This window comes from Dama dama, chromosome 29 (assembly GCF_033118175.1).
Source record: "Dama dama isolate Ldn47 chromosome 29, ASM3311817v1, whole genome shotgun sequence".
NCBI classification, from domain to species: Eukaryota; Metazoa; Chordata; class Mammalia; order Artiodactyla; family Cervidae; genus Dama; species Dama dama.
In genome coordinates, this window is record NC_083709.1 from 59,402,761 (window position 1) to 59,429,217 (window position 26,457).

Sequence of the window (26,457 nt, forward strand, 5' to 3'; positions counted from 1 at the left end):
ATGATAATAATGAATGAAGACACCAGAAGGAAGAGCTTATAGGATGAGGTGGAGAACAAAAATACTGACCCCTGAAGTCTGTGCTAGAAGTGATTTTTCCTAAGAATTTTGTATATCACGCCTGTCATAAACATTCAGCTTCATTGTGCAATGAAGACAGATGACAAGAATTTATTGTTCCAAAAACCAAAAAAAAAAAAAAGTAACTACATTCTTGGAATTTGGGTTTTTTTTTTTTTTTGGTTCCAAGTGTGCAGTGGAACTCTTGTGCCTCCAAGGGCTGGGGGTAGTAGTTTATGTAACTAATCGGACATCTACATAAATATGAAAAATGGGGCAGGTTCCTCTCTTCTCATCTGTTTTAAAGCCAGAACTTGCTCTCAAGTTAAGAGGCATGCAGACAGGAGAGAGATGAACAGTTTAGCTGTCCTACGCTGACTCTCTTACATAAGCTTCTGGGTTATGAGGTTTTCTCCATTTAGTTTCCAAATGGTAGGAGGGAAAAGGCTTGAAGAGTCACTTATTAGGGAAGAAAAATGCTTGGGAAGGTTTTAGGTTGGGGAGAACTTTTACAGATCAGAGGATGGTGGGAGACGTGAAGAAAACACTAAAGAAAGACTGGTGGGGAAATACCCTGAGGAAAGACTAAGAGCATTAGACGGAGAGTTGACAATGGCCGGGGGCGGGGGGGGAACATTAACTTCCTCAAAGACAGGGGACAAGTGAACAGTCAATAACACAGGAATTTTGACATTGAAAAAGAAAAAAAAAAAAAAAAAAGATGCTGGGGATACTCAGTATCTCAACAGCAAATTAGGTAGTGATGTCACATTCTGAGAAAGTGTGGAGATAAAATGGGTGGGACTTGGGTCTTGGAAAGGTTGGCCTAGTCCAAACAAGGAATGCAAGGGGGAACTAGAGAGATGAATGAAAAAGATGACCAAGCAGCCTAGGGCTCCACCTAAGGGTAAGCTAGATTCATAGTGGGGCATAAGAAGGCTGTATTGGGAGTCTGTACTTGAAATCTCAGAGATGGAGCAACTCCAAGTGATGATTATATCTAAGTTGGTATTCTGTGAACACCAAGAGAGACCATAATAGGTGAGCAGATCAACAAGTACAAGTCCAAGCTGTCAGTGCCACCTACTGGCTTATGGAAGCCAAAGAGGAGGCAAACCAGATACAGAGTATAATTTAAAATGTTCACAGTAATAACTGAATAACCCTTGCTTGACCTAGCCATGCATCATCTGTAATTACAAAGGAGATTCTGGGTATAGAAAAGGGATAACTCTCAGAACCAGCTAAGTAGCATTCAATTTAGCAGAGCAAGGTGTGTTTAGTTTAAAATCCTACCCTAGCATTGACTCTGATATATCATGGAGGTTAAGGGAGATGGATACTAGGAGCTGGGAGACCCACATCACTGCGTCAGTTCCTACAGGCATGGGTGCCAAAGCAAAGGGATGGTCGTTGCTTCTAGGTCTAGCAGAGTCTAGCATATGCCCTTGCTTCTCTGTTTAAGACTTTAACCTAGACTGTCCAAGAAGTCAAAGGCATGTGGCCAGCACTTGTATTGTAACTTTCTCTTTACAAATCATTCTACCCAAAAATCTTTGCAAACCCAAGAAAAGAGCCTTTTAAAATTTGCATATCTAAATCTCACCGAGCACCTGGCACACAGATGTTCAAAAAATATCCATGGAATAAATGAGTGAGCTATGTTCTCCATGATCCTACATTTCTCTAGAATACACTTTCTTTGGGTTTAGGAGTCTCTGTGACTGTCTCTCATTCCTGTTGCACTCAGCACACATCTTTTGAAAGACACATAACTGTCACCTAACCCTGTAAACACAAATCATTTTCATTGGCCATGTAGGCATGATCTGCTTCTTCCTACCTGGTCCACCCTGGGTCCTCCTCTGCTCTTTACCTTGCTGATGCCTGGACTGAAAATCACACTGCTCAACTGACTGTGCCTCCTTCAGCAAAAATGGAAGAGATTTCAGCAAGGGCAATAACAAAGAGGTGAAATGGGGGAGCCTGAGTAAATAAAAAGAAGGCTCCAGAAATACAATGCCTGTATTGTAACCACCACTCCTACTAGACAGAAATCCCAGCTTTTTTCTGCCTCCGGATGCTGATTACCAAAAGTACAACTAGTCCATTCTAACACCTTTGTGTGAATTAGTAACAGGTGCTCCCTACAGAGGCAGAGGCTGCCCACACCAGAGTGCCTGGCTTGGTGAGATGAACCTGGGGGGAGGGGTGGTTTTCTGCCTCAACTAGATGATTTGGGCTTTTAGCGCAGTGAACAATGTACATCTTCATTCTTTGCCCCCTCTGGTTCCTCACTCTTTAGGGGCTAGGACTTCTGGGAGTCACTCCTGGGCTAAGAACCACAGTCCCATTCTAAAAATTATACTTTTCTGGTCCACGTTGCATCCTGGCAAGGAAGAAAAGAATCCAAGATATGCAGGGTGGGCCACTGTTAGATGCCTGCTCTGCTCTGAGTATATACTCTTCCCCGTTAATTAACAAAACCAATAGACTTAGTCTCCGTGAAAGGCTTTTTCTGCTATGTAAAGGCAAATTCTAGTTGCCTCTTCATTTTCAGTTCTGGGGTTTAGTGCTAGCAAGTGGAAGACTTATGTAGGTAAGGTCTGCCTTACCCAACTCTGCCAGTTCAGTAAAGCTATGGGGAAAGGCAGAGGGGTGGATTCACTCCACTCCTCATCAGTAAAGTTCAAGTTTCCAGGGCTTTTTGCAAGGCAACTACAATAAATCAGGCCGTGAACCTTGGAGTTTGAATAAGACCATTTGACTTAGCCAGGGGCAAATCTTGTCCCATCCCTCTTCTGGCTGGATGGATCTCAAACTGACAACGTTCAACAGGCTTACAGGGCTGTGAAAGTTGGAAGTGAGGTAGAGGGGCAAGTGAAGCTTGTGACTTGACTGAAATCTGAAACTATATTTCCTGGGTGTAATCAGTTTCCAAATCATACAAAGTGGGTCTTTGGATCTGACTGAGACATTTTCCCACATTTTTTTTTTCTTTTTAAGACAATGACAATGTAGTGTGAATAAAGGGTTGAATTCAATGAATGGAGACCCGTTATTGGATTATCACCAGCAATAAGGCTGGCTTCTCTCCACCGCCTTTGCCATGTGCAAAATTTTTAAATGTCCCCAAGTCTGTGGAACTTTTATGGAACATTCATGTGGGAAGGACTCATATGGGTTTTTCCTTGGGAAAGATGAACTTCTCTGGCTATCTCCTTATTGTTACTCTCTCAGGGTGAGATGCAACTCACATCTGTCCAATGTCAGCCAAGATTCAATTGGCATTTCTGACTAGTAATCACAACCAACCCCTCACCCTGGAGCAGTGGGACAAGATCTGGGCAGGTCACGCCTGTGGCTTGACCTCAACCAGGATTATACCTGGGGTCTCTGTGGGCCAGGAGCCCTCAGGTTTTAACAAGAAAGTTAGTAGGAACTCAGTAAAGGGGTCCTGTGGGACACCCCACCCCAGCCTTTTCTACTTGTATAACACATATAACACTTACATAACACATCTATAACACATGTTAACTAGATTCAGAATTATGTCACTGCCTCGTAACTTTTTGACATTCTAACTTCTGGGACCCTTGGGAGAGTAATAGTTTTAGCTATAAAGGAAATCAACTCTGAATATTCATTGGAAGGACTGGTGCTGAAGTTGAAGCTCCAATACTTTGGCCACCTGATGCGAAGAGCTGACTCATTGGGAAAGACCATGATGCTGGGAAAGACTGAAGGCAGGAGGAGAAGGGGACAAGAGGGGATGAGATGGTTGGATGGCATCACTGACTCAATGGACATGAGTTTGAGCAAGCTCTGGGAGATAGTGAAGGACAGGGAGGCCTGGCGTGCTGCAGTTCACAGGGTTACAAAGCGTCGGACACGACTTAGCAACTGAACAACAACAACATGAGGTCAGGATTTAGGACTGGTTGCTGAGCCATTCGAGGTCTCTTCTCTCTGAACTGTCTCCACTGTTTTTTCACAGCCACAGAGGGATCTGGCTGCTCTCATGTAGAAATCAGATAAACAACTAGATTTTGTTCCCCAGGAGAGTACGTCGACGAGCACGGCCACTGCCAGACCTGCGAAGCCTCGTGTGCCCAGTGCCGAGGACCGACCCGGGAAGACTGCACACGCTGCCCGCTAACAAGGTGAGGGGCCTCTCAGGATCTCCTGGGGCCGCAAGCTCATGGAAGGCAGGATGGAGAGAAGAGGTGCTCCCCCCTGGAGGGACCCCTTGGGCATACAAAAAAAAAGAATCACATTCCTTCCCCTGACATAGAAAACCACCGTGGTCTGGCCACAGCTCACTTCTTTTGCATCCTCTTGCCATCGTACCCCATAACCACCATAAGAATAGGTTCCCTGGACACTAGATAAGCCTTCTCATCAATGAAGGCTGTAGTGGCTTTGATGCCCAGAATCTCATCCCTTTCTGCACGCCCATCCTTCAACCATCATCTCCATCTGCTGAATCTACTCACATTTCTAGAGTCAATTCAAGGGTGAACTGTTCTATGAAAGCATTTGTTACCTCTTTCCAATGGAATTAACCTCACCTTTATGTCCCCTATACTCTGTACAAACTTCCATAAGTGCACTTGTGACTGACATTTTAAGACACTGATTCACAAATCTATTTGTTAGACTGTAAGCCCATTAAAATACTCATCTTTGTATCTCCACTATCTATCACAGTCCTAAGAAAATAGTAGCCACTCAGTCAATGTTTGATAACTGAACGAATGAGGAAATAGCAAATCTCTGAATGGGACGAGCATCTTTGCTAATCACTGAGAATCTCTAGTGAAGAGAGCTGGGAGCACACTGTATTTTTTAATCAATACTCCTCTATTAATAATTCTAATATTTAATATTTGTTGGTCTCATCACTGCTCTGATAAATGCAAAAGAAGCAGGATCTCTCCCAAGATCAATAAAATGAGGCTGCTCCAGTGGCAAGTAAATCTCTAGCATGGACATCCCCTCTGCCATGCACAAGAGTTACTTCATCTAATTCTTTATCTGGACTCTAATACCCTGAGCAGGAACTGTTGTGTATTTGTCTCTTTATTCTCTAGTGATCAGCACACAGTAATGTATCAATAAATATATGTTTTACCAAACCTGATAAAGTATATAATTAACATCATGAGCTTGGCTCTCCAAAGAGCTCCCTCAGAAAGAAGAAAAGAAAGGGAGGGAGGGAGGAAGGGAAAGAGAGAAATGAGGAAAAAAGAAAGGAAGAAATAAAGGAGAGAAGGAAGAAAAGAAGGAAACAAAAGAAGTGTCTTACTAGGAATTCTTAATGTTGTGATAACATTTTCTAAGTGTCTCTTTAAGATACTCTTGACTTTGTGTTAAGCCAGCTTCAAGGCATATTATTAGACACAGACACCATTTTGAAAATACATTCTGTTTCTCCTGTTTCTCCTTTAAGTCCTCACCAATCAAACCCTACAGCGTGTTTGAACATCTTTGAACCAAGGGAATTTGTTAGTATTTGTTTAATAAGGCAGCTACCATCACCCAGGGTACACTGCAGACGTCATGACTGTCCCAGGCTCACCAGAAATGAGAAAAAATTTAACTACCATCAATGGCCATTTTAAAAAATCTAAGCTCATTGGTACAAGAAGATCAGAGGTCTCCTGAGCCCTTTGGATAGTTTGGCTTCAGCAGTCCATGGATTAGCTTTTGAAGATAGAAAAGCAAGTGTGTAGATCTCAGAAACTATTTTGAAAGATAGAGTCATTGACTTGTTTGTTCTCAAAAGGGCAGCAAGGTATTTTCTTTAGGTATTCTCCAAAGTATTTCCTTGACTGGAATCAGGTCTTTTCAAGACAGTCTTCAGCACCTGCTTTATGTCCAGTTCTGAGTTAGGTGCAAGGTCAATGAATTTTTTTTAAATAGGTGACTTGGGGGAGGTGGGTCAAATTCAAGGGCTGATGCACTCAGGGACCAGAACACTGGGACAGCTTTTACACCCTAGGTCTGAAGCAAAACTTGGAGCCTTAGAAGAAAAGAGGCTTGATAGAAACTGGAGCTGGAGGGGACATAACCACTACAGAACCATGCAAGGAGGAACCTGCGCTGTGGCTCCAGAAGGAATAATTACCACAACCTCTCTCCTCCCATCCTCAGATCTCCTGCTGGTGTTTCCTTGTCTGAAACATCTGAATTCCAAAGGGAAACACCGCTTACGAGTGAGGAAAGTGAGCTTGGGAATGCAGTCTCTAGTGGGCACTAGTCTGGCACAGCAGGTCAGAGATGGCAGAAAATGGACATGCGGTAGCAGTAAGGTTCGGCAACAGGACAAACAGGACTACTGGGCCCTCTGATTTTCTTTCTATTCTTACGCTTTTGGAGAATCTCTAGTACTGACAGAATAAAGGTCATCCCTAAAGGAGTTTTCATTTGGGAAAGAAATGTTAACTTAGAGGTTTTCTTAATATGAGAGAGAAGTAAATCAGTGGGAATGTAGATAAGATTGCTCATGTGCTCATAATCGGTGAGGCTGAAAGATGAGTACCTGGCAGGGGGGGTGGTCTGTTATGTCTTGTTTATTTTACATGTTTAAGTTTTTCCAAAATAAAAATTTTAAAAATAATTTAACTCTGAAATTGTTTTACAGAGAATTGAAAAGCCCTCTCTTTATCTTCTAGCTTTCCCTTTGGTGGTGGTGGTGGTTTAGTCACTTGTTGAGTCCAACTTTTGTGACCCCATGGACCATATACAGCCCACCAGGCTCCTCTGTCCACGGGATCTCCCAGGCAAGAATACTAGACTATGTTGCCATTACATTTTCTACAAACCTTTGGATTTATTTTGCTCCTTTGAGATGATTAAAAACTTGGGGTATAGTCTTTGTCACTGCTATATAACATGTTATCAGGTTGGCCAAAATGTTTGTTTGGGTTTTTCCATAACACCTTACGGAAAAATCCGAATGAACTTTCTGGCCAGTTCAATAGTTCTATAATGTCATGGTCCTCACTGCCCAAGATAATTTCCCAACCCAGTCCTGAAGGAATTGCAGAGTCCATGAACTAATTAAAAACATGTAAAAGTTTTCTGACCCACCCTCAAATGTTTTATTTGATCTGTTTCAAGAATTCGGTGGGGGGGAGGGGGGGACCTTTTGTCAGATTTCATTCTGTTACAACATTACCAAGAAATTACAGTAAATATTCTTGTGATGGTTTTAGTTAGGCAAACCAACAGTCAACAGAGAGGTCCAGCTAACCCTAACTTGCGACTTTTCTGCTTCAGTTCACTTCTCTCTCTCTCTTTCTCTCTCTCTCTCTCTCTCACACTCTCTCACACACACACACACACACACAGGGGCCTCTGGAAAATTTAGTGCCAATGTTGAGAACTTCACCTCTGGCAGCTCTTCAAGCACTTGGTTTTACCATCTTCTTTCCTTTCCATGAGGCCTGTTGGACTCATAATAGTTCACTGCTAATGAAAAGGCCAAGACAAGAGCATGTGTGACCTGGGGACAGAAGGGCTTCCCCAGTACAATGAGCTTGCTTGGGTGTCTCAGAAATCCACAAACTGGATGACTGGTGTCCCAGAGATGGCTGGAGTTGGCTTTAAAGAACATTTTCATCAGCCCCATGAAGCCCAGACTAAGATAATCTCTTCTCCTCCACTAGGGGAGATCTGTTAGTATCTGTGGGAATCTGTCACTTGAGATGGGACTTTTCTTCAAGTTCCTTAACAATTTTTCTTAAGGAAGTTGGGGGGGTGGAGTTTGCAGGAGATGATGTAATTCAGTCCTTCACTCAAGCACAACTAGTTTCCTTATCATTAAATCTTTATAAAGAATCATGTTCTTACAAAAACAGAGTATGTCACTTGTGCTTTCTTCAAGGTAGGGATAGAGGGAGGTGGCTTAAAGCACAATTATTTGCTTCAATTCAGTTCAGTTGCTCAGTCGTGTCCGACTCTTTGTGACCCCATGAATTGCAACACGCCAGGCCTCCCTGTCCATCACCAACTCCCAGAGTTTACTCAAACTCATGCCCATTGAGTTGGTGATGCCATCCAACCATCTCATCCTCTGTCGTCCCCTTCTCCTCCTGCCCCCAATCCCTCCCAGCATCAGGGTCTTTTCCAATGAGTCAGCTCTTCACATCAGGTGGCCAAAGAATTGGCATTTCAGCTTCAGCATCAGTCCCTCCAATGAACACCCAGGACTGATCTCCTTTAGGATAGACTGGTTGGATTTCCTTGCAGTCCAAGGGACTCTCAAGAGTCTTCTCCAAAACCACAGTTCAAAAGCATCAATTCTTTGGTGCTCATCTTTCTTCATAGTCCAACTCTCACATCCATACATGACCACTGGAGAAACCATAGCCTTGACTAGACGGACCTTTGTTGACAAAGTAATGTCTCTGCTTTTGAATATGCTATCTAGGTTGGTCATCACTTTCCTTCCAAGGAGTAAGCGTCTTTTAATTTCATGGCTGCAATCACCATCTGCAGTGATTTTGGAGCCCAACAAAATAAAGTCTGACACTGTTTCCCCATCTATTTCCCATGAAGTGATGCTGAGTACTGTCTTAAACTCAGGCTCTCAAGTAAACACAGACAGCCCTTCCCCTACATAAACATGGCAGCACTACAACCTTTGCTTCACTGCCACACCCACCCAAGTTTCTGAATGGTTTTAAAAGGTTCCAACCATTGACGGTATTAGATCACTCTCTCAAGAGAAATAATTGCCCCCAAAACCAAGCTGTCATCTCTTCCCACAAAGAATAAAATGGTGATGTACTTTCCATCTTTTTCTCAATTTAGCAAGAAAGTGAACCTTCACAAATAAACAAGCCCCATTCTCCTTCTTAGTGAAGAACAGAGTAGTTCACTTGTTTAAAAACCTCAGAAAGCTCTTACAGAGTTTTTTCATAAAGGGAGGTTTTTGTCATGTTTCTTCTTTTTTTAACTAGCCACATCCAAATTATCCCTTGACAAATCCTCTAGCTCAGAGACCAGAGCCAGGGTGGGGTCAGGACTTCAGTGCCATCAGCTGAAGGTCGGGCCTAAGAGCACAGTCTTCCCATTACAGGTGGTGGTGCAGGAGATCTGTTCTGACATGGACAGCCAGATGTGTGTGCGTGTCTTTTTTGGGGCTCCACACATTGCAGTAGGCCAAAAGTATTATTCACTCCATTGTGCTGGGGAGGGTGACCAGAACTTGAGGGGCTGAGGATCCAAGAACAAGGCGGCCTTCTTGTGTGGTTGGCCTGAATTCCATTCTGTTTCCAACCAGACGCAAATGACACAAACTTTCAGGGATGAGGTGGAAGACTGCAAGCAACACATACTCAGGATGCCTTGTCCCCACCCCAGTCTCCTCCAAACCCAGGATTGAAATGCCAGTCCTCCATTTAGGGCTGATTCTAGCTATAGAAATAGAAGAAGTTTGACAAACCAATGCCACCCCAGGAACGAGTTGTGACATCGTTCTGGGTGAAGAGGAAGAAATCCTCACAGTGTTTGCAGGCCTTCAGCTCTCCCAGACGTGGATACCAGCATCACGCCCTCCGGGGGAGCATGTATGTGCTAATACTCAAGTTACCCTCATGACTGACACCGTAACTATTGCTCTAAGGAAGATCTCTGAGACGCTGGTTTGTACCACCTGTATGACTTAGGTAGGCGTCATTTAGCAAGCTCCACAGTAACCCAGACCACCGCTAAGAAGTTTTCAAAGTAAATTCCCTAGGCCAGCACCATGAACATGATCCAAGAACTTGTCAAAAATGCAGATTCTTGGCTCTCTCCCCCGAGGATAGACTGAATCCGAAACCCTGGGGTTGGAGCTCCCCAGTTCACTCCATCCATTCACATTACTCATCTGACTGGCACTTAGACATTGTGTATTTTCCTTCTGAGCAAAATTCTTGGATGCAATTTACTTCATCACATGGGGTTACTTTGCAAGGGAAAGAAGAAAGAAAACTTGGAAAATATTAACCATGACATTATGATATATATATTGCATGTATATAAAACCAAAGGTTTTAGAAGCCCTCATACTAACTTATCTGTGGTGCCCTTGTAGGTAATGGCAAACACGGTCTGAAAATAGAGACTGTGGTACCATATACACCAGGAAACACTTGCAAAAATGACACTCAAAATCAGAGTTCATCAATTACTTGCCATATATGTAGGTCAATTTTATAAGTAGCACTTAAACTACAGGATAATGCTTCTTCAAGAGCCCTTGGACTTGACATTTCCTTGCAAAGTGTGGGCACACTGATAACGAAAGAAAGATACTTTCTCCAAAGCCTCTGGGTTCAAAGACCACTAATGTGCCTTTAAAGTTCAAAGACCCCATCTGAGTGTTGACTGGGTTTGGCTGGAGCCTACAGTGTGGGTTTAATCCCCAGGGCACTGGTTAATTTGTTTGAAACAAGAATCAAGATTACATCTACAGCCGGTTCCTGGCATGCCTGCTGTTGGGTCCAAATCTTTGGCCAAGGATGGGTACGTGACTAATTTTCCCCATGTTCTAAGATGATCAGTCCCAGGCATCACCCTTGTTTCTGGAACAATGAAACCAAGTCTGTGCAGCAAAACACAAACACCACATGTTCTAATACTTAATGCCGCCCTTACAAACTAAAAGTCTGCTTGCCTCTAGGATTTTTGATGATGGCCGCTGCATTTTCAACTGTTCCTTGGGCAAATTTGAATTCAGGAACCAGTGTCATCCATGTCACTTCACCTGCCAAGAATGCCAAGGAGATGGGCCTTCCAACTGCACCTCCTGTGGAGTAGGTGAGGGAATCTGGTTGCTCATTTCTTCCCCTTACTTCAACTTGCTCTCCCACTGGACATTACTTTGTTTGACTCAGAAGCCTCATCTCTGGGGAAGAGGCAGGTGAGATTAGACAGCTGTTCATTAAAGAGTATGTACAGCCTTGGAGTTTCTGCTTATTGTCAGAACATAAGTTCACACTGCTAGAGACACAGACCTACTTCCCCTGAGGAGGTGAGAGAGAAGCTAAGAGATGTTTTTCCAGAGAAGGAGAAAGTAAGGGCATGCAAACATGATGACAGGCATGAGCTAGACAGCAAAGCTAAGCTTCACTGAGGTGAAAGTGAAAAGCTAGGAAATTAAGACAGACACATTCAGTCTTCAGGAGAAAGAGGGGCTGTGTCAGGGTTCCCTCGGCCCTGAGTGATGCCACTTAGAGGCTGTCAGAGCCCTGTGGGATGGCAGGGTAATCTTTTCCAAACACAAATATGACCTTTTCTGTCCCAGACCTTCACAATTCTAAAGTTTCTGCTGTCATTAAACTATATTCTATGATCACTCTGGTCCTCTGCAGTTTGCCCTTGACTGCTCTCTCTAGCCTGTCCCCAAATTTGACTTCATGAGGGACTGATTTATACTTTATATAATTAAATTTACTTATCTTTAATTGAAGGATAATTGCTTTACAATATTGTGTTGGCTTCTGCCCAACATCAATATAAATCAGCCATAGGTATATCTATGTCCCCTCCCTCCTTGAACCTCCCTCCCAACTTCTTCCCCATCCCACCCCTGTAGGCTGTTATAGAGCTCTGGTTTGAGTTCCCCAAGTCATATAACAAATTCCCACTGCCTATCTATTTTACATATGGTAATGAATATGTTTCCATGTTACTCTCTCCATTCATTCCACTCTCTCCTTCCTCCCACTCCCCATATCCATAAGTCTGTTCTCTTTGTCTGCATCTCCACTGCGGTCCTGCAAATAGGTTCAGGGGCTGATTTACATTTTATTTGCCCTACACTTTAAAAATCTGAACGAAATTGGGAAATTACAAAAAGAAATTTAAAAAATGGGAAATTTTTAAAAAATTTTTTTAATTTTTTAAAAATTAAAAATTTATTGTATTATCACACAGTAAATGATAGCATGATACTCACATTCAAGTTAGCAATCTAACAAACAGGTTTGTCCTCATGTATTATTATTAAAAAATGAAACTGGGAAATTAAAAAAAATTTAAAAATGAGGGACTGGTTTATATTTTATTTGCCCTACACTTAAAAAATTTGAACGAAATTGGGAAATTAAAAAAAATTTTTCTCTTGAAAACTTGGAAGATTTGGCAACACTGCTCTTTCTGGTCCTCAAATGATTGACTGGAGACCTCCAGGCTGCTCTCTATTTGCCATAGTCCCCACCCCTCCCAGCTGTCTCACTGATCCCGAGGCTGTCAGTTAACATCATCATGACATTTACATGGTTTTACTGGTGGGAAAGAATTATTTAGCTTTATTCTTGCTTGTCATAAAACAAAGAAAAATGAATAAATGAATAGTATCATGCACTTGCAGAAAAATGACGGAGAACACATATCTTTGTGTAAATTAAAATGATTTCTTTGTGTTTGTAAACAAAGCATATCTGTCCAATTTTACCTCTAGCCTGCTTATTCTGTTTCCTTCCTCACCTATAAGATAGTGATCATGGCTGCTTCCTTTTAGGATTATTATGAAAATGAAATGAGATAAAATAATAAAGCACGTAGAACAAGGTGAACTGCAGAGGAAGCACACAAAAAATATTAGTAATGATTATTATTACTATTACTACTGTTTTGTTTGTACCCACTTACTTCTATGGGCATTTCAGTCTCTAGCCGAGTTAGTTTTCCATACAGCAGAAATTAAACACAACTTTTTTTTTTTTTTTTACATTTGTTCATAACACCACTGATCCCATCAGAAAAGTTTTTGAGGACTGAAGAACTGTCAGGCTCACAAGTGCATGTGATGAACACAACACTTAAATCAACTAGACTTCAATAACAATTTTTTAAATGTATTGTGCCACTCCTATGTATAAGTTACTCTACATAGGTGCCATGGAAGATACAGTAAATGATAGTATGATACTCACATTCAAGTTAACAACCTAACAAACAGGTTTTGTCCTCATGTATTATAAAATGAGAAGATATTAGATAAAGACTGAATGAATGGCAGTAACCCTATCACATGTCACTACTTTCAGCTGTAGTGAGCAAAAGAGGCTTCCTGAAGAGGGGATGGTTGGGCAAGTTCTGATTAGCAGGGTTTTCTGCCGGTTAAGAGTGCAATATCCCAAGTCCACGTATTAGGGCAGCTAATCCATGATTCGGTGCTACAGAAGGTAGATGATGGAATGGATGCAGTTTTGTATCAAGAGGCTTTACTCAAAGGCTGAAATTCCTCTGGCTAGCGAGCCCCATCCACACACATAAGCCTCTCCCAACTCTTTGCAGAAACTTCACCTCTTGCTGAATTGTAACTCTGTTAAAGTTAGGTCTGAATCCTTTTGGAAAGGCAGAAGGCTAGTTCTATTGGTGAAAATTCACTCTAGACTCTCACCCCAGTTTATCCTCTACCAAACTGAACCCAAAGCTAAATTCTACCAATTATACAGTAGCTGCAGTAAGCAAAATGTTGAAGTAAACTTTATAAAGTTTATTTTCGGAGTCCTCAGCCTTTCTTTCTTCCTTCCCAGCAATCCTGTTCCCATCCTGCCTGCAACCTTCGACCTTCCTTTCCTCTGGCAAACATCCAATGACTTCACGTTGGTCCTTCTAACAAAATCAGCTGCCAAGATACACTCTGAAAACAATTAATTACTCTTCAGTATAAATGAAAGCCAACCTGAACCTCTCTGGGAGTTCTTTGCTTTTTAACTTTCATCTCACATTGCCACATGAAAGGTTTTGGCACCTAACAAAAACATCAGCCCTTCTACTATCAGAACCAGCTTCTCCTACATATCATTACAGGAACTTAAATTCTGAGACTCCGGGCAAGTAGCCAAAATTTTATGTATGATATGCAAATCACTGAGGTATCCAAATTATCACCCAAAGCTAAGTGAGCTGCCATGCTGTCAAGCTATTAGAAATATGATCAAATCTTGGCATAATCCTGACCCAAGCAGGTGGGGAAAGCCTGCCATTTTGAAGGTGCCTAATGACTTCCTTTTGCACAGTCCATGTATTTTAAACAAGACCCTTTAAATCTCTGTCCTTTAAGCCCAAATTATAATACACAAAGGGGTTCAAATAACAAAGCCATATCTGAACAATCAAAATGGAACTGAATAACATTTCTTCTAATATCTGAAATCATCATCATTCATTTTTAAGATTGTTGATCCAGTTGGATATGTTTGAAAAACAGGAATGTTGACAAATATGAATTCACTCACTCATTCATTCAATCATTCAATAAACATATATTTCAAACTCATAACCATATGCCAAGCTGTCCCCAAGCCTCTGGATCCTGAGTTGACATCAAGTGAAGGTGTAGGGGATGGACAGGAAGGTGGAGGATAGGGTGGGCTTTTCACTGCTAGCCTTCACATCTTACTATCTACATGTGGGAAGTCTGACTCTCTGTAAAGCAGGATCTTTTCTCAATGAGTAATGGTGGACTGAAAAGAACACAACTTGGAAAGTTGACCTTTGTGTGGCCTCTTGAGATTCCAGGTCCCACCAGATTAGGGTTCTGTGCTCCAAACCTTGATCTGTAGATGTAGAATCACCAAATACACGTTGCATCCTCCCAAACACTCCCTTCCTTTAGAGGATAATGTTCTTCCAGGTCTAACTTGGAGACTGCAAACACTTTTCTTTTTTAACTTCTTTGGAGGCTCTCTTTATATTCCTTGTCCTGTAAGGACCAGCAGACTTCTGGTATGAAACTGCCATCAGAAAAAAAAGGGAGCTTCAGAGTTCATAATTCAAGAGTGTGGTTTTTAAACTGCATTTGAAATAGGACTTTAATTAAATAAGAAAATTAGGTTAAACCTTTTTAAAGTGCCTAGTTTACAGGTAAAAAAAAAAAAACAGCTGATTGTTGGCAATTTCATGTGGTTCAATTTAATATTATTCTGACTTTTGGATTTTGCACTTGTAACATGAGGCCAGCACTATCTTTAAAAATCTGGCAGCCTTGCTTCTCGAGGGTCAATGGTTCAGGATCTTCATGTGGTAGATCACATGATGAGTGAGCTCTAGACCCAGTTGTTTTAGGGAACACAGATATTTTCAAAACTAGAAGCACATGGGAGACCTGATTCACAGAAGACAGATGCCCTAGGCACACGAAGCACAAGTGAAAACTTCAGGGGGTCGGGGGTTGGGGGGGGGGGTGGAGGCTTTCAGGTGCATCTACGTTAATCTTGTGTATTTAAGCATGTGATTAGAACTGATTAGAATCCTTTTGCATTGATTATGATAGTTTGCATCCATTTCTCCAGTGGCAACATTGGATTCTCCACAGGAGCAAATTCCCAGTCTCATACTGGGGGTACTGCTGATTCTTTCCTTGTAGCGTCCAATGTTGACAGGACTTCCAGGAATTCATGCAAAGGAGTCAAAGAGGGGTGTTTGGTTGAGAGCTTCAGTAGGCTGTCAATACAGGAGTTGGTAGTTGTGCAAAAATTCAGTCCTTAGACAATTAAGACAAGCATGTGATTTTGATAACAGAATTCAAAATCATTCTAAAAGATTGATTTCTATCATAGAAATGCATCAAGCACTTGTTTATTCTCATGGGATCTTTATAGTCACCAACTCTGAGAGCTTCCACTGATACCAAAAGGACTTCAAGGAAATCTTTTCAGATAAAAGTTCAAAGATACTGCATTTTTCATTCAATCCATTCTTATCTCCTTGATCTGCTGGGAGTAAAAGCGCTTGGTCAGATCTTTTAAACAAAATGTCTTCAGCTATTGTTATCTTCATAGCTAATTTTGTACATTTTCCCTCTTTTCATTTTGCTCCTTTCTCTTTAGATAAGCGTGGCCGAGAGCGGTTCCTGTACTGGGGGGAGTGTCAAGAGAGCTGCCCCCTGGGCTACTACCCTGACGAGGGCCACGTCTGCCAGCCCTGCCCAGACAACTGTGAGCTCTGTCACAGCACACACGTCTGCACCCGATGTGTGCGCGGCTACTTCATGATGCCCTCCAATGACAGCTGCCAGAAGTTAGAATGTGGACAAGGTAATGCTGCCGTGGAGCCGCTGCAGACAAAAGGGGCTGCACCCTGGGTGCCCCAGAGACTTGAGTACCTATCTACCCGGTGCAATGGTCACACCTGGATGATTTCCCATGACTCTACACAACAAGTAGGGACAGTGATACCTACCCTGTTCTCCTTCCCCAAGTGTTTCCTTAGACACAATCCAAGGACGAAGGCAAGCAGCTAATCACATACATAGAAGGTGAACTCCAGTGGAGGGTTTATGGGAAAGGTATAATGGAGAGAAAATCAGATTAGAATTCAAATGTTCTGGCCCACAATTTTCTCCTTCCCAATCACTAGTTATGAGACCCTGGGCAAAGTCAATCTAGCTTCTCCATGCCTTGGTTTCTACATTTGTGAGAGGGAGAGCATAGCATGCTCTGTGCTTGCTTGCTGGCAGGAACCAGTGAGAATGAGCCTACTTAAAATGACCGGGAAATACAAAAATGTTCTGGGAATATATGTGTTACTGTTACTGTTCAATTCCTACTTACACTGCAAGAAGGGAATTAAAAAACAGTACATATAGATTTTGCTCTTGTTCATATAAAATGCTGCAGACTTTCTCTGCTGTATAAGAATTATGCCTGGTCTGGTGCTGAAGGAGCTTTAGCACATTTCTAGAATAATGAAGACCTCTTTCTTTTTTCTTCTTAATGCTTACTAAGGTTGTGTGTGTGTGCGCTAAGCCACTTCAGTCATGTCCAACTCTTTGCGACCCTATGGACTGTATACCCCCACCAGGCTCCTCTGTTCATGGGATTTTCTAAGCAAGAATATTGGAGTGGGTTGCCATGCTCTTCTCCAGCGGATCTTCCCAACCCAGGGATCAAACCTGCGTCTTTTAAGTCTACTGCATTGCAAGGGTTCTTTACCACTAGTGTCATCTGGGAAGTCCTACTAAGGTAGTATAGAATTTAAAACTTTTAAAAAAGTATTTACAACAACAGACATAAGGAGACAGAGCTTCATCATTTTACATACCCAACCACATTTTCAAAACAGAACTTACTTCTTTAATAGATACAGCACACCAACTTGACTTCAAAACTAGTTGCATGGCATACAGTCTAATTCTGTTCTACTTGTACCCAATCAAGCTAATCCAATCTACTAAATATTTATTAAATTAATAGGAGGAGATAAAAAATGTGGGTGACATACTTATCTCCAAAGCATGGTTTGGGGTTTCATAACTGCTCTACAATTTGCTTGAAAATAAGCTACACACCAACATATTTTGATAGCAATTATTTGTGTTTCCATTCAGTGAAAGTAAAGTGAAATTGTGCTTTTTTATTCCTGTTTATATTGTGTAGGTGAAATCCAAGACCCAGACTATGAAGAATGTGTGTCTTGTGAAGAAGGGTGTCTGGGATGCAGCTTAGGTATGTCATCTTCCCTTTTGCTTAGAGTTGAAACAACTGTGTCCTTCCTACATCCTCTCCTGTCATTCCTTCAACAGGGACTCTTGTCATTGTTGTCATCATCAATATCCATTATGTAGGCTAACTCTAACACAAACGTGGTTACCGAGAGAGATACTCCCTTTTGAGGCAATGGATAGGTCACCTGTCTTCATGAAACTCAACTTTAGGAAAGGACAATCACACAAGGAGGAAGTAGCATTTAGAGTCAAGACATTTACAGATAAAATACTAATTTTTTTAGAAAGCAAAAATAGATCTACACTAAGTAATGAAAGTATTAAAATCTAAAAGATGAGCAATTCCCAGTGTTTCTTACGAAGAGACAAGAGGTGGTCTTTCTTGCAGGGAGCAAGGATAAATGTTTTGACAATCTTGATTTCACTTTTTTGCCCATTTCAGACCATATTTGCCCATTCCCAGCTCACTTGCTCATTTTCCCAGCTAAATTTTGTGGTCTCTTTTTACACCTTTGCTATCGTGTATTGTGTGTGTCCATGCTAACATCTTTATGCATCATGGACAGAGGGTTGTATGCCTGTGTGTGTGCCTGTGTTTGTGTGTGTGTACATGCACGTGCATGTGTATAAAATCTCAAACCTATGATTTTGACTCTTAAAAGTTTAAAGGGATGGATGAATGTGTGTAGACTTATTTAGGATCAGTGAGAATCTTGGCATGGGGCTGGGAACAGTGACAACCATGATCTGCATTGTACCCACCCCTCCCCTAGCTGATTCGGTTAAAGATGAAACTGAGCCATCTTCCCTGGGAAACAAATTCCATAGAAGACCCTAGGGACTCAAAATCCAAAAGAATCAACCTGAAGAAAAAGAGATAAATTAGATAGTTTGATTCACTTTACAAAGTGCTGTTAAAAGACTACATTCACTCCTTTAAGACACTTAAATTGTCTACTGTGTGCAGAGTGTTGGCCACGGCAGAGGGAACTCACGGGCAATATGATTGAGATTCCGCTGTCAGGACCCCTCTGGCTGCTCTAAGTGGCAGACCTGGAACCATGTGTTTTGCAAGTCAACCTGACAGAGTAGAGAGAGGTACCCAGGGCAGCAGGATTACAGGAGAGGGTGACAGAGTCACGCAGAACAATCTGCTAATTTCTCATTTGAAAATTTCTCTTAGTTTATAAAGTCTCTAAATGTTGGACCTTGTTTATTTGGGGACTGCCTTAGCTGAGATCAATCATCTTATTTCTGAAGCTTTCATTAATCTTTCCAATTGAATTCTTTTTCCTTGTTCTCCTTGTTTGCAGGCCAATGGTCATACCTTTTACTGCTGATTTGTGTAATATTTGGTGTGTACATATCTTTCTGCTTAGAGAGTAAACTATCAATACTTGCAAACAAACTCTGTGACTTATGCACTCTGCTCCCACTAGAACTAGCAGCATGTCTGCACAATAAATGTGCAAAAACCCTTGAGAGTTTCCCAAATTCAAAACAGAGATGCATGGCTCAGAACACAAAGGGATTTAGATATATTTTCTCTAGTCAAATTGTGTTTATGGGCCTTTCTTCAGGCTAAAAATAGCATTTTACATAATACCATTTTATTCTAAGATTTAACGTCAAATTCTTTGTCTTTCTAACCAATACCTTAAATAGAAATTTTAAATAAGATAAATCTACATAAGCATCCTACATTATATCTCTTCATTAATTGAGAGGGTGAGCAAATAGGATCATTTTTACACTTGACAATTAACTATAACCTAAGATTTGGGGCCCATACCTACATCACCATTGACTTAATGATTGATTTTAATCAAATTGCATAAGATCTCTTTACTTCCCTATCTTATCAGTAAAATAGAGGTTAATATGACTTTATCTTGGCTCAGAAATGGATGATGAAAACTGATTAATATTTGCTTACTAAAATAGTGGTAGTTCCTACTCTTGGGGGGAAATATACATGAATTTGAAAAATTTTAAGTAACTGCAAAAAGAAAAAAAAAGACTATTTAAACTAAGCTGAACTAATTAAGGGGATAAATATATGTACCAAGTGAATTTAGCAAAGCAGGAAACCCCCGGGCACTTAAGTGATTAAGGAAGGCTTCTAAGAAAATGGGACTTGACATAAGTCTTAGAGTTTCCATGGAATTAAGACAGATAAAAGAACAGGGTTTCACCATGGAGGGGCTTTCAGTTCAGTTCAGTGACTCAGTCATGTCCGACGACTCTTTGCGACCCCATGAACCACAGCACGCCAGGCCTCCCTGTTCATCACCAACTGCTGGAGTCCACCCAAACCCATGTCCATTGAGTCAGTGATGCCATCCAACCATCTTATCCTCTGTCATCCCCTTCTCCTCCTGCCCTCAATCTTTCCCAGCATCAGGGTCTTTCAAATGAGTCAGCTCTTCGCAATCAGGTGGCCAAAGTATTGGAGTCTCAGCTTCAACATCAGTCCTCCAATGAACACCCAGGACTGATCCCAGGAGGGGCTTTAGAACTAGACAATTGAAAGAAAAAAGGTTTGGAGGCAACAATTTCTGCCATGGATTAGACACTGAGTGTATTAATTTTGCAAAAGGAACATAAGGCTATAAATAAGCAAAGAGAAGTTTAGAGAAGTGGATGAAAACCGTAACTTGAATTCTGGCTTCATAAGTTTAAAAGTAGTCTGTGGCTAAAAGGGAATAATTGAAGGTTCTTACAGGGGAAAAAATGCTTTTTAAAGAGGTGTTTTAAGATTAATTTTGTAACTACAATAACTATTAATATGTTCAGGGTAGCTGACAGGGAGTGAGGCTGTAGGCAGAGAAACCAGCTAGATGACTATTTCAGAATTCCGGGTACAAAGTAACAGGAGCCAGGAAATTATGAAGAGAGAGACAGGTTTTAAAAATCACATGAAACAAATGGCCCTTAAGCATAAGAAAAGATGCTTAACTTCAGTCATTATGTGGGAAATGCAAATTAAAGCTACTGTAACATACTATTTCTCACCTATCAGATTGGCAAGATTTCAAAAGCTTATAATACACTGTACAAGCAAGGCTATAAGAAAGCAGTCTTGTGACTGATGGTATGACTGTTGAAGAACGGCTGGCAGTACATAGCACAATTACATATGAATTTATCCCTTGACCCCACGACACTGCTTCTAGGAATTTGTCCTGAGGATATGCCTCCACAAACTCAAAACAGCATATTCACAATATTATTCATTGTGGTATATAGTTAGTGTTGGTCACTCAGTAGTACCTGGCTCTGCGGCCCCATGAATTGTAGCCCACCAAGTTCCTCTGTCAATAGAATTCTCCAGGCAAGAATACCAGAGTGGGTTGCCATTCCTTTCTCCAGGGGATCTTCCTAACTCAAGGATCAAACCTGGGTCTCCTGCATTGCAGGCAGATTCTTTACCATTTGAACCACCAGGGAAGTCTATGTTTGCAGTATAAACATTTTATAAACTATTTTAAATGGCATAAATGCCTTTTGCGGAAGAAATTCACTGAATCAACGAAAGGACACATACTAATGGTAACTGAATCAACTAATGGACATTGAATCAACTAAATAACACATACTCTTTTATACAACCATAAAAGAGCAAACATCTATATGAACTGATAGTGATTTCATGATATACTGTTAAGTAGAAGGCAAAGTACAAAAGAATGTACATAGCATGCCATCTTTTTGTTAAGAAAACATGGTTAAATAAGATATTTGTGTGTATATATACATTTTTTACTTAGTTTAAAATAAGAAACACAGAAAAGATAAATCAGAAACTAATGAAAATGCTTGTGTGTATGTATGCTCAGTCATGTCCGATTCTTTGTGATTCTGTGATGGTAGCCCACCAGGCTCCTCTGTCCATGGAATTTTCCAGGCAAGAATACTGGATTGGGTTGCCATTTCCCACACCAGGGGATCTTCCTGACCCAGGGGTCCAACCATGTCTCTTGCACCTCTTGCATTAGCAGGCAGATTCTTTACTATCGCACCACCTGAGAAGCCACGAAAATGCTTACCCATAGAGAAAAGGGTAAAGGGAACAGGAGTGAGACTTCTCTAAGTATACCTTTTTACATGCTCTTGATTTGAACTGTGTAAGTGGGTTACATATTCATACAAATGACACAGTAATTAGTGTGAATGGGCTCCCACTGGCCAATTTGGGACAATTTGAACATTAAAAAAAAATGATGACAAAGAATTACAATTCAATTAGTAAAAATCCAGGGGCTTCTCTGGTGGCTCAGTGGTAAAGAACCTGCCTGCCAATGCAGGAGACACGGGGTTCAATCCCTGGTCCAGGAAGATCCCACATGCTGCAGAGCAACTAAGCCTGTACACCACACTACTGAGCCTGCGCTGACATCCACATGCCCTGGAGCCTGTGCTCCGCAACAAGAGAAGCCACTGCAAGAAGAAGCCCACGCACCACACCTAGAGAAAAGCTCAAGCAGCAACGAAGACCCAGTACGGCCAAAAATGAATAAATAGAAATCCACCCATCAAGAATGATATTTTAAAAACAGCAACGAAGAGAAGAGAGGACAAAAATTGAATAAAGAAAGCTCTTCTTTACAGTAAATTTTCTCCTGGTATATATGCAAGAAAGTAATTAGAAAATTATCATTTTACACCTCCTACTGTACTGACTCAAGGGAGAACCATCAGTGGATGCTAAAGTTATTAGGTGGAAAATTGTTCTGGAACAGAATAATCACACAAAGTACTTCCATAACTACTAGTTAATCACAATAGAGAGATTTGCTGGTTACCAATTTAACCAAGCTATTGCACTGAACATCACCATCGCTGGTTCCATATAACCTAACATCATATGTCTCCTGATTTACTAACAAGTACACAATATCACCTAGTAAACTCGATAAAAGTGTCTAGACCAACGATTCTCAGCTAGAGCTGACTGTGACCCCAGGGGACATCTGTCAATGTTTTGAGACACTTTGATTTTCATGACTAAGGAGCTAGGAATGAAATGTCATCATGTTTACAACTTATTTTCAAATGGTTCAGGGGAGTAAAAGGATTGAGGTGAAGGATACAAAATTGTTTCTTGTACTATTTCAGGCTTTCTGCAGATGTGAAAAAAATATTTTAAAGTTGGAGGGGAAAAAAGCACTTCATGCTCCGTCAGCCTAGAAGCAACACCTCAGCAGCAATAAGCACACCTAGTGCCCAAATCTTGATCCCTGACCCCGCTCTTCAGTAAAGCTACCAGGGCTCCTTGGAGTGTTGGCTGGTTCTAGGACCAGGAGAATACAATCAATCTTACTTCGGTGTTGACCATCTGGTGATGTCCATGTGTAGAATCTTCTCTTGTGTTGTTGGAAGAGGGTGTTTGCTATGACCAGTGCGTTCACAAACACCCTCTTCCAACAACACAAGAGAAGACTCTACACATGGACATCACCAGCTGGTCAACACTGAAATCAGACTGATTATATTCTTTGTAGCCAAAGATGGAGAAGCTCTATACAGTCAGCAAAAACAAGACTGGGAGCTGACGGTGGCTCAGGTCATGAACTCCTTACTGCCAAATTCAGACTTAAATTGAAGAAAGTAGGGAAAACCACTACACCATGCAGGTATGACCTAAATCAAATACCTTATGATTATACAGTGGAAGTGAGATAGATTTAAGGGACTAGATCTGATAGACAGAGTGCCTGATGAACTATGGACAGAGGTTCGTGATATTGTACAGGAGACAGGGATCAAGACCATCCCCATGGAAAAGAAATGCAAAAATGCAAAATGGTTGTCTGAGGAGGCCTTACAAATAGCTGTGAAAAGAAGACAAGCGAAAAGCCAAAGAGAAAAGGAAAGATATTCCCATTTGAATGCAGAGTTCCAAAGCATAGCCAGGAGAGATAAGAAAGCCTTCCTCAGCGATCAGTGCAAAGAACTAGAGGAAAACAACAGAATGGGAAAGACTATAGAGATCTCTTCAAGAAAATCAGAGATACCAAGGGAACATTCCATGCAAAGATGGGTTTGATAAAGGACAGGAATGGTATGGACGTAACAGAAGCAGAAGGTATTAAGAAGAGGTGGCAAGAATACACAGAAGAACTATACAAAAAAGATCTTCACGACCCAGATAATCACGATGGTGTGATCACTCACCTAGAGCCAGACATCCTGGAATGTGAAGTCAAGTGGGCCTTAGGAAGCATCACTACAAACAAAGCTAGTGGAGGTGATGGAATTCCAGTTGAGCTATTTCAAATCCTGAAAGATGATGCTGTGAAAGTGCTGCACTCAATATGCCAGCAAATTTGGAAAACTCAGCAGTGGGCACAGGACTGGTAAAGGTCAGTTTTCATTCCAATCCCAAAGAAAGGCAATCCCAGAAAATGCTCAAACTACTGCACAATTGCACTCATCTCACACACTAGTAAAGTAATGCTCAAAATTCTCCAAGCCAGGCTTCAGCAATACATGAACCGTGAACTCCCAGATGTTCAAGCTGGTTTTAGAAAAGGCAGAGGAACCAGAGATCAAATTGCCAACATCTGCTGGATCATCAAAAAAGCAAGAGAGTTCCAGAAAAACATCTATTTCTGCTCTATTGACTGTGCCAAAGCCTTTGACTGTGCGGATCACAATAAATGGTGGAAAATTCTGAAAGAGATGGGAATATCAGGCCACCTGACCTGCCTCTTGAGAAACCTATATGCAGGTCAGGAAGCAACAGTTAGAGCTGGACATGGAACAACAGACTGGTTCCAAATAGGAAAAGGAGTACATCAAGGCTGTATATTGTCACCCTGCTTATTTACCTTATATGCAGAGTACATCATGAGAAACGCTGGGCTGGAAGAAGCACAAGCTGGAATCAAGATTGCCGGGAGAAATATCAATAACCTCAGATATGCAGATGACACCACCCTTATGGCAGAAAGTGAAGAGGAACTAAAGAGCCTCTTGATGACAGTGAAACAGGAGAGTGAAAAAGTTGGCTTAAAGCTCAAATTCAGAAAACTAAGGTCATGGCATCTGGTCCCATCACTTCATGGGAAATAGATGGGGAAACAGTGGAAACAGTGTCAGACTTTATTTTGGGGGGCTCAAAAATCACTGCAGATGGTGATAGCAGCCATAAAATTAAAAGATGCTTACTCCTTGGAAGGAAAGTTATGACAAACCTAGACAGCATATTAAAAAGCAGAGACATTTCTTTGCCAACAAAGGTCCGTCTAGTCAAGGCTATGGTTTTTCCAGTGGTCATGTATGGATGTGAGAGTTGGACTGTGAAGCTCCGAAAAATTGATGCTTTTGAACTGTGGTGTTGGAGAAGACTCTTGAGAGTCCCTTGGACTGCAAGGAGATCCAACCAGTCTATCCTAAAGGAGATCAGTCCTGGGTATTCATTGGAAGGACTGATGCTGAAGCTGAAACTCCAATACTTTGGCCACCTGATGTGAAGAGCTGACTCACTGGAAAAGACCCTGATGCTAGGAGGGATTGGGGGCAGGAGGAGAAGGGGGTGACAGAAGATGAGATGGTTGGATGGCATCACCGACTCTATGGACATGAGTTTGAGTAAACTCCGAGATTTGGTGATGGACAGGGAGGCCTGGTGTGCTGCAATTCATGGGGTCACAAAGAGTCGGACACAACTGAGTGACCGAACTGAACTGAGGACTGGGAGAGGAAATACACAAGATGAGGGGCAGCCTCTTTTCATGACAGAAGGTAAGAACGCACTCAAAGAAAAACCCCACCGTGATGGGGTGGGATGTAGGAAACATCTGAAAGAGCTCCCAGTAGCTGAAGCAGGAACAATTTGAGCAATAACATAAATAAAGTCAAATTAGCTTATAGCCTAAAGCATAAAATAAGAATCCAAGGGACTTCCCTGGTGGTCCAGTGGTTAAGACATTGTGCTTCCAATGTAGGGTGTGTATTTGATTCCTGGCTGGGGAACTGAGATCCCACATGCCTAGAGGCATAGCCAAAAAAAAATCAAAGAAATAAGAATCCATGAGCTCATAAGATACAAATGAATAAATGGTAGAATAAATATGTAAATGAAAGAAAGGAGACACAGCTTCAGGCAAAAGAATTCCAAATAACTACCTAGGACTCCTCCCTCCAGGAAGCAGAGGATAACTCCCTACTCCTGAAGTATAGGTCACATGTAGTGATTTCTCTCCAGGAGGGAAGCATGAAAGGGAGGAAGAGAGAAGAGCCTCACAGTGCAGGAAACTGACAAGTTCTACCTCACCCATGTGATCAAGGTCAACATCAGCAGTGGCATATCAGACTAATAGGCAGGTACCCTTGATGTAATAAGATCAGAATGGCACTTTGCCTCTGCAGTTTTCCACGTGAAAACCCATGTGTGTGTATGTGCTTAGTCAGTCAGTCGTGTCCAACTCTTCCTGACCCCACGGACTGTAGCCCGCCAGGCTCCTCTGTCCATGGGGATTCTCCAGGCAAGAACACTGGAGCGGGTTGCCATGCTCTCCTCCAGGGTTCCAACCCAAGGATCAAACCCAGGTCTCCCGCATTGCAGGCAGATTCTTTACCATCTGAGCCACCGGGGAAGCCCATGTATACTGGAGTGGGTAGCCTATCCCTTCTCCAGGGGATCTGCCTGACCCAGAAATCGAACCGGGGTCTCCTGCATTGCAGGAGGATTCTTTACCAGCTGAGTCACCAGGGAAGCCCCCTCAAAACTCACAAGGCCAGTCTAATCATGAGGAAAACATCAAACAAATCTCAATAGTGAGATAGTTCATGAAATACCTGATTAGTACTCCTCAACACTGTTAAGGTGGTAAAACAAGTCAAGTCTGGGAAACTGTCATAGTCAAGGGAGCCTAAGGAAACATGAGAGCTAAATATCATATGGTATCCTAGATGGGATCCTGGGACAGAAAAAGACA

The 26,457-nt window shown here is 41.7% G+C and overlaps 1 protein-coding gene across 7 annotated transcripts in view; it reads left to right on the forward strand.

The window, feature by feature from the left end:
• The window catches only part of PCSK5 (proprotein convertase subtilisin/kexin type 5), a 494,109-nt gene that overhangs the window by 386,024 nt on the left and 81,628 nt on the right, over positions 1-26,457 (forward strand). For 6 of the 7 annotated variants that reach the window (XM_061132953.1, XM_061132954.1, XM_061132955.1 and 3 more), the window contains exons 21-24: positions 4,121-4,223; positions 10,736-10,872; positions 15,897-16,103; positions 17,445-17,513. In XM_061132953.1, the coding sequence (XP_060988936.1) occupies positions 4,121-4,223; positions 10,736-10,872; positions 15,897-16,103; positions 17,445-17,513 (516 nt within the window). Of the gene's footprint in view, positions 1-4,120; positions 4,224-10,735; positions 10,873-15,896; positions 16,104-17,444; positions 17,514-26,457 lie in introns of those variants that run through there. The other variant, XR_009691159.1, reaches the window with a different exon arrangement.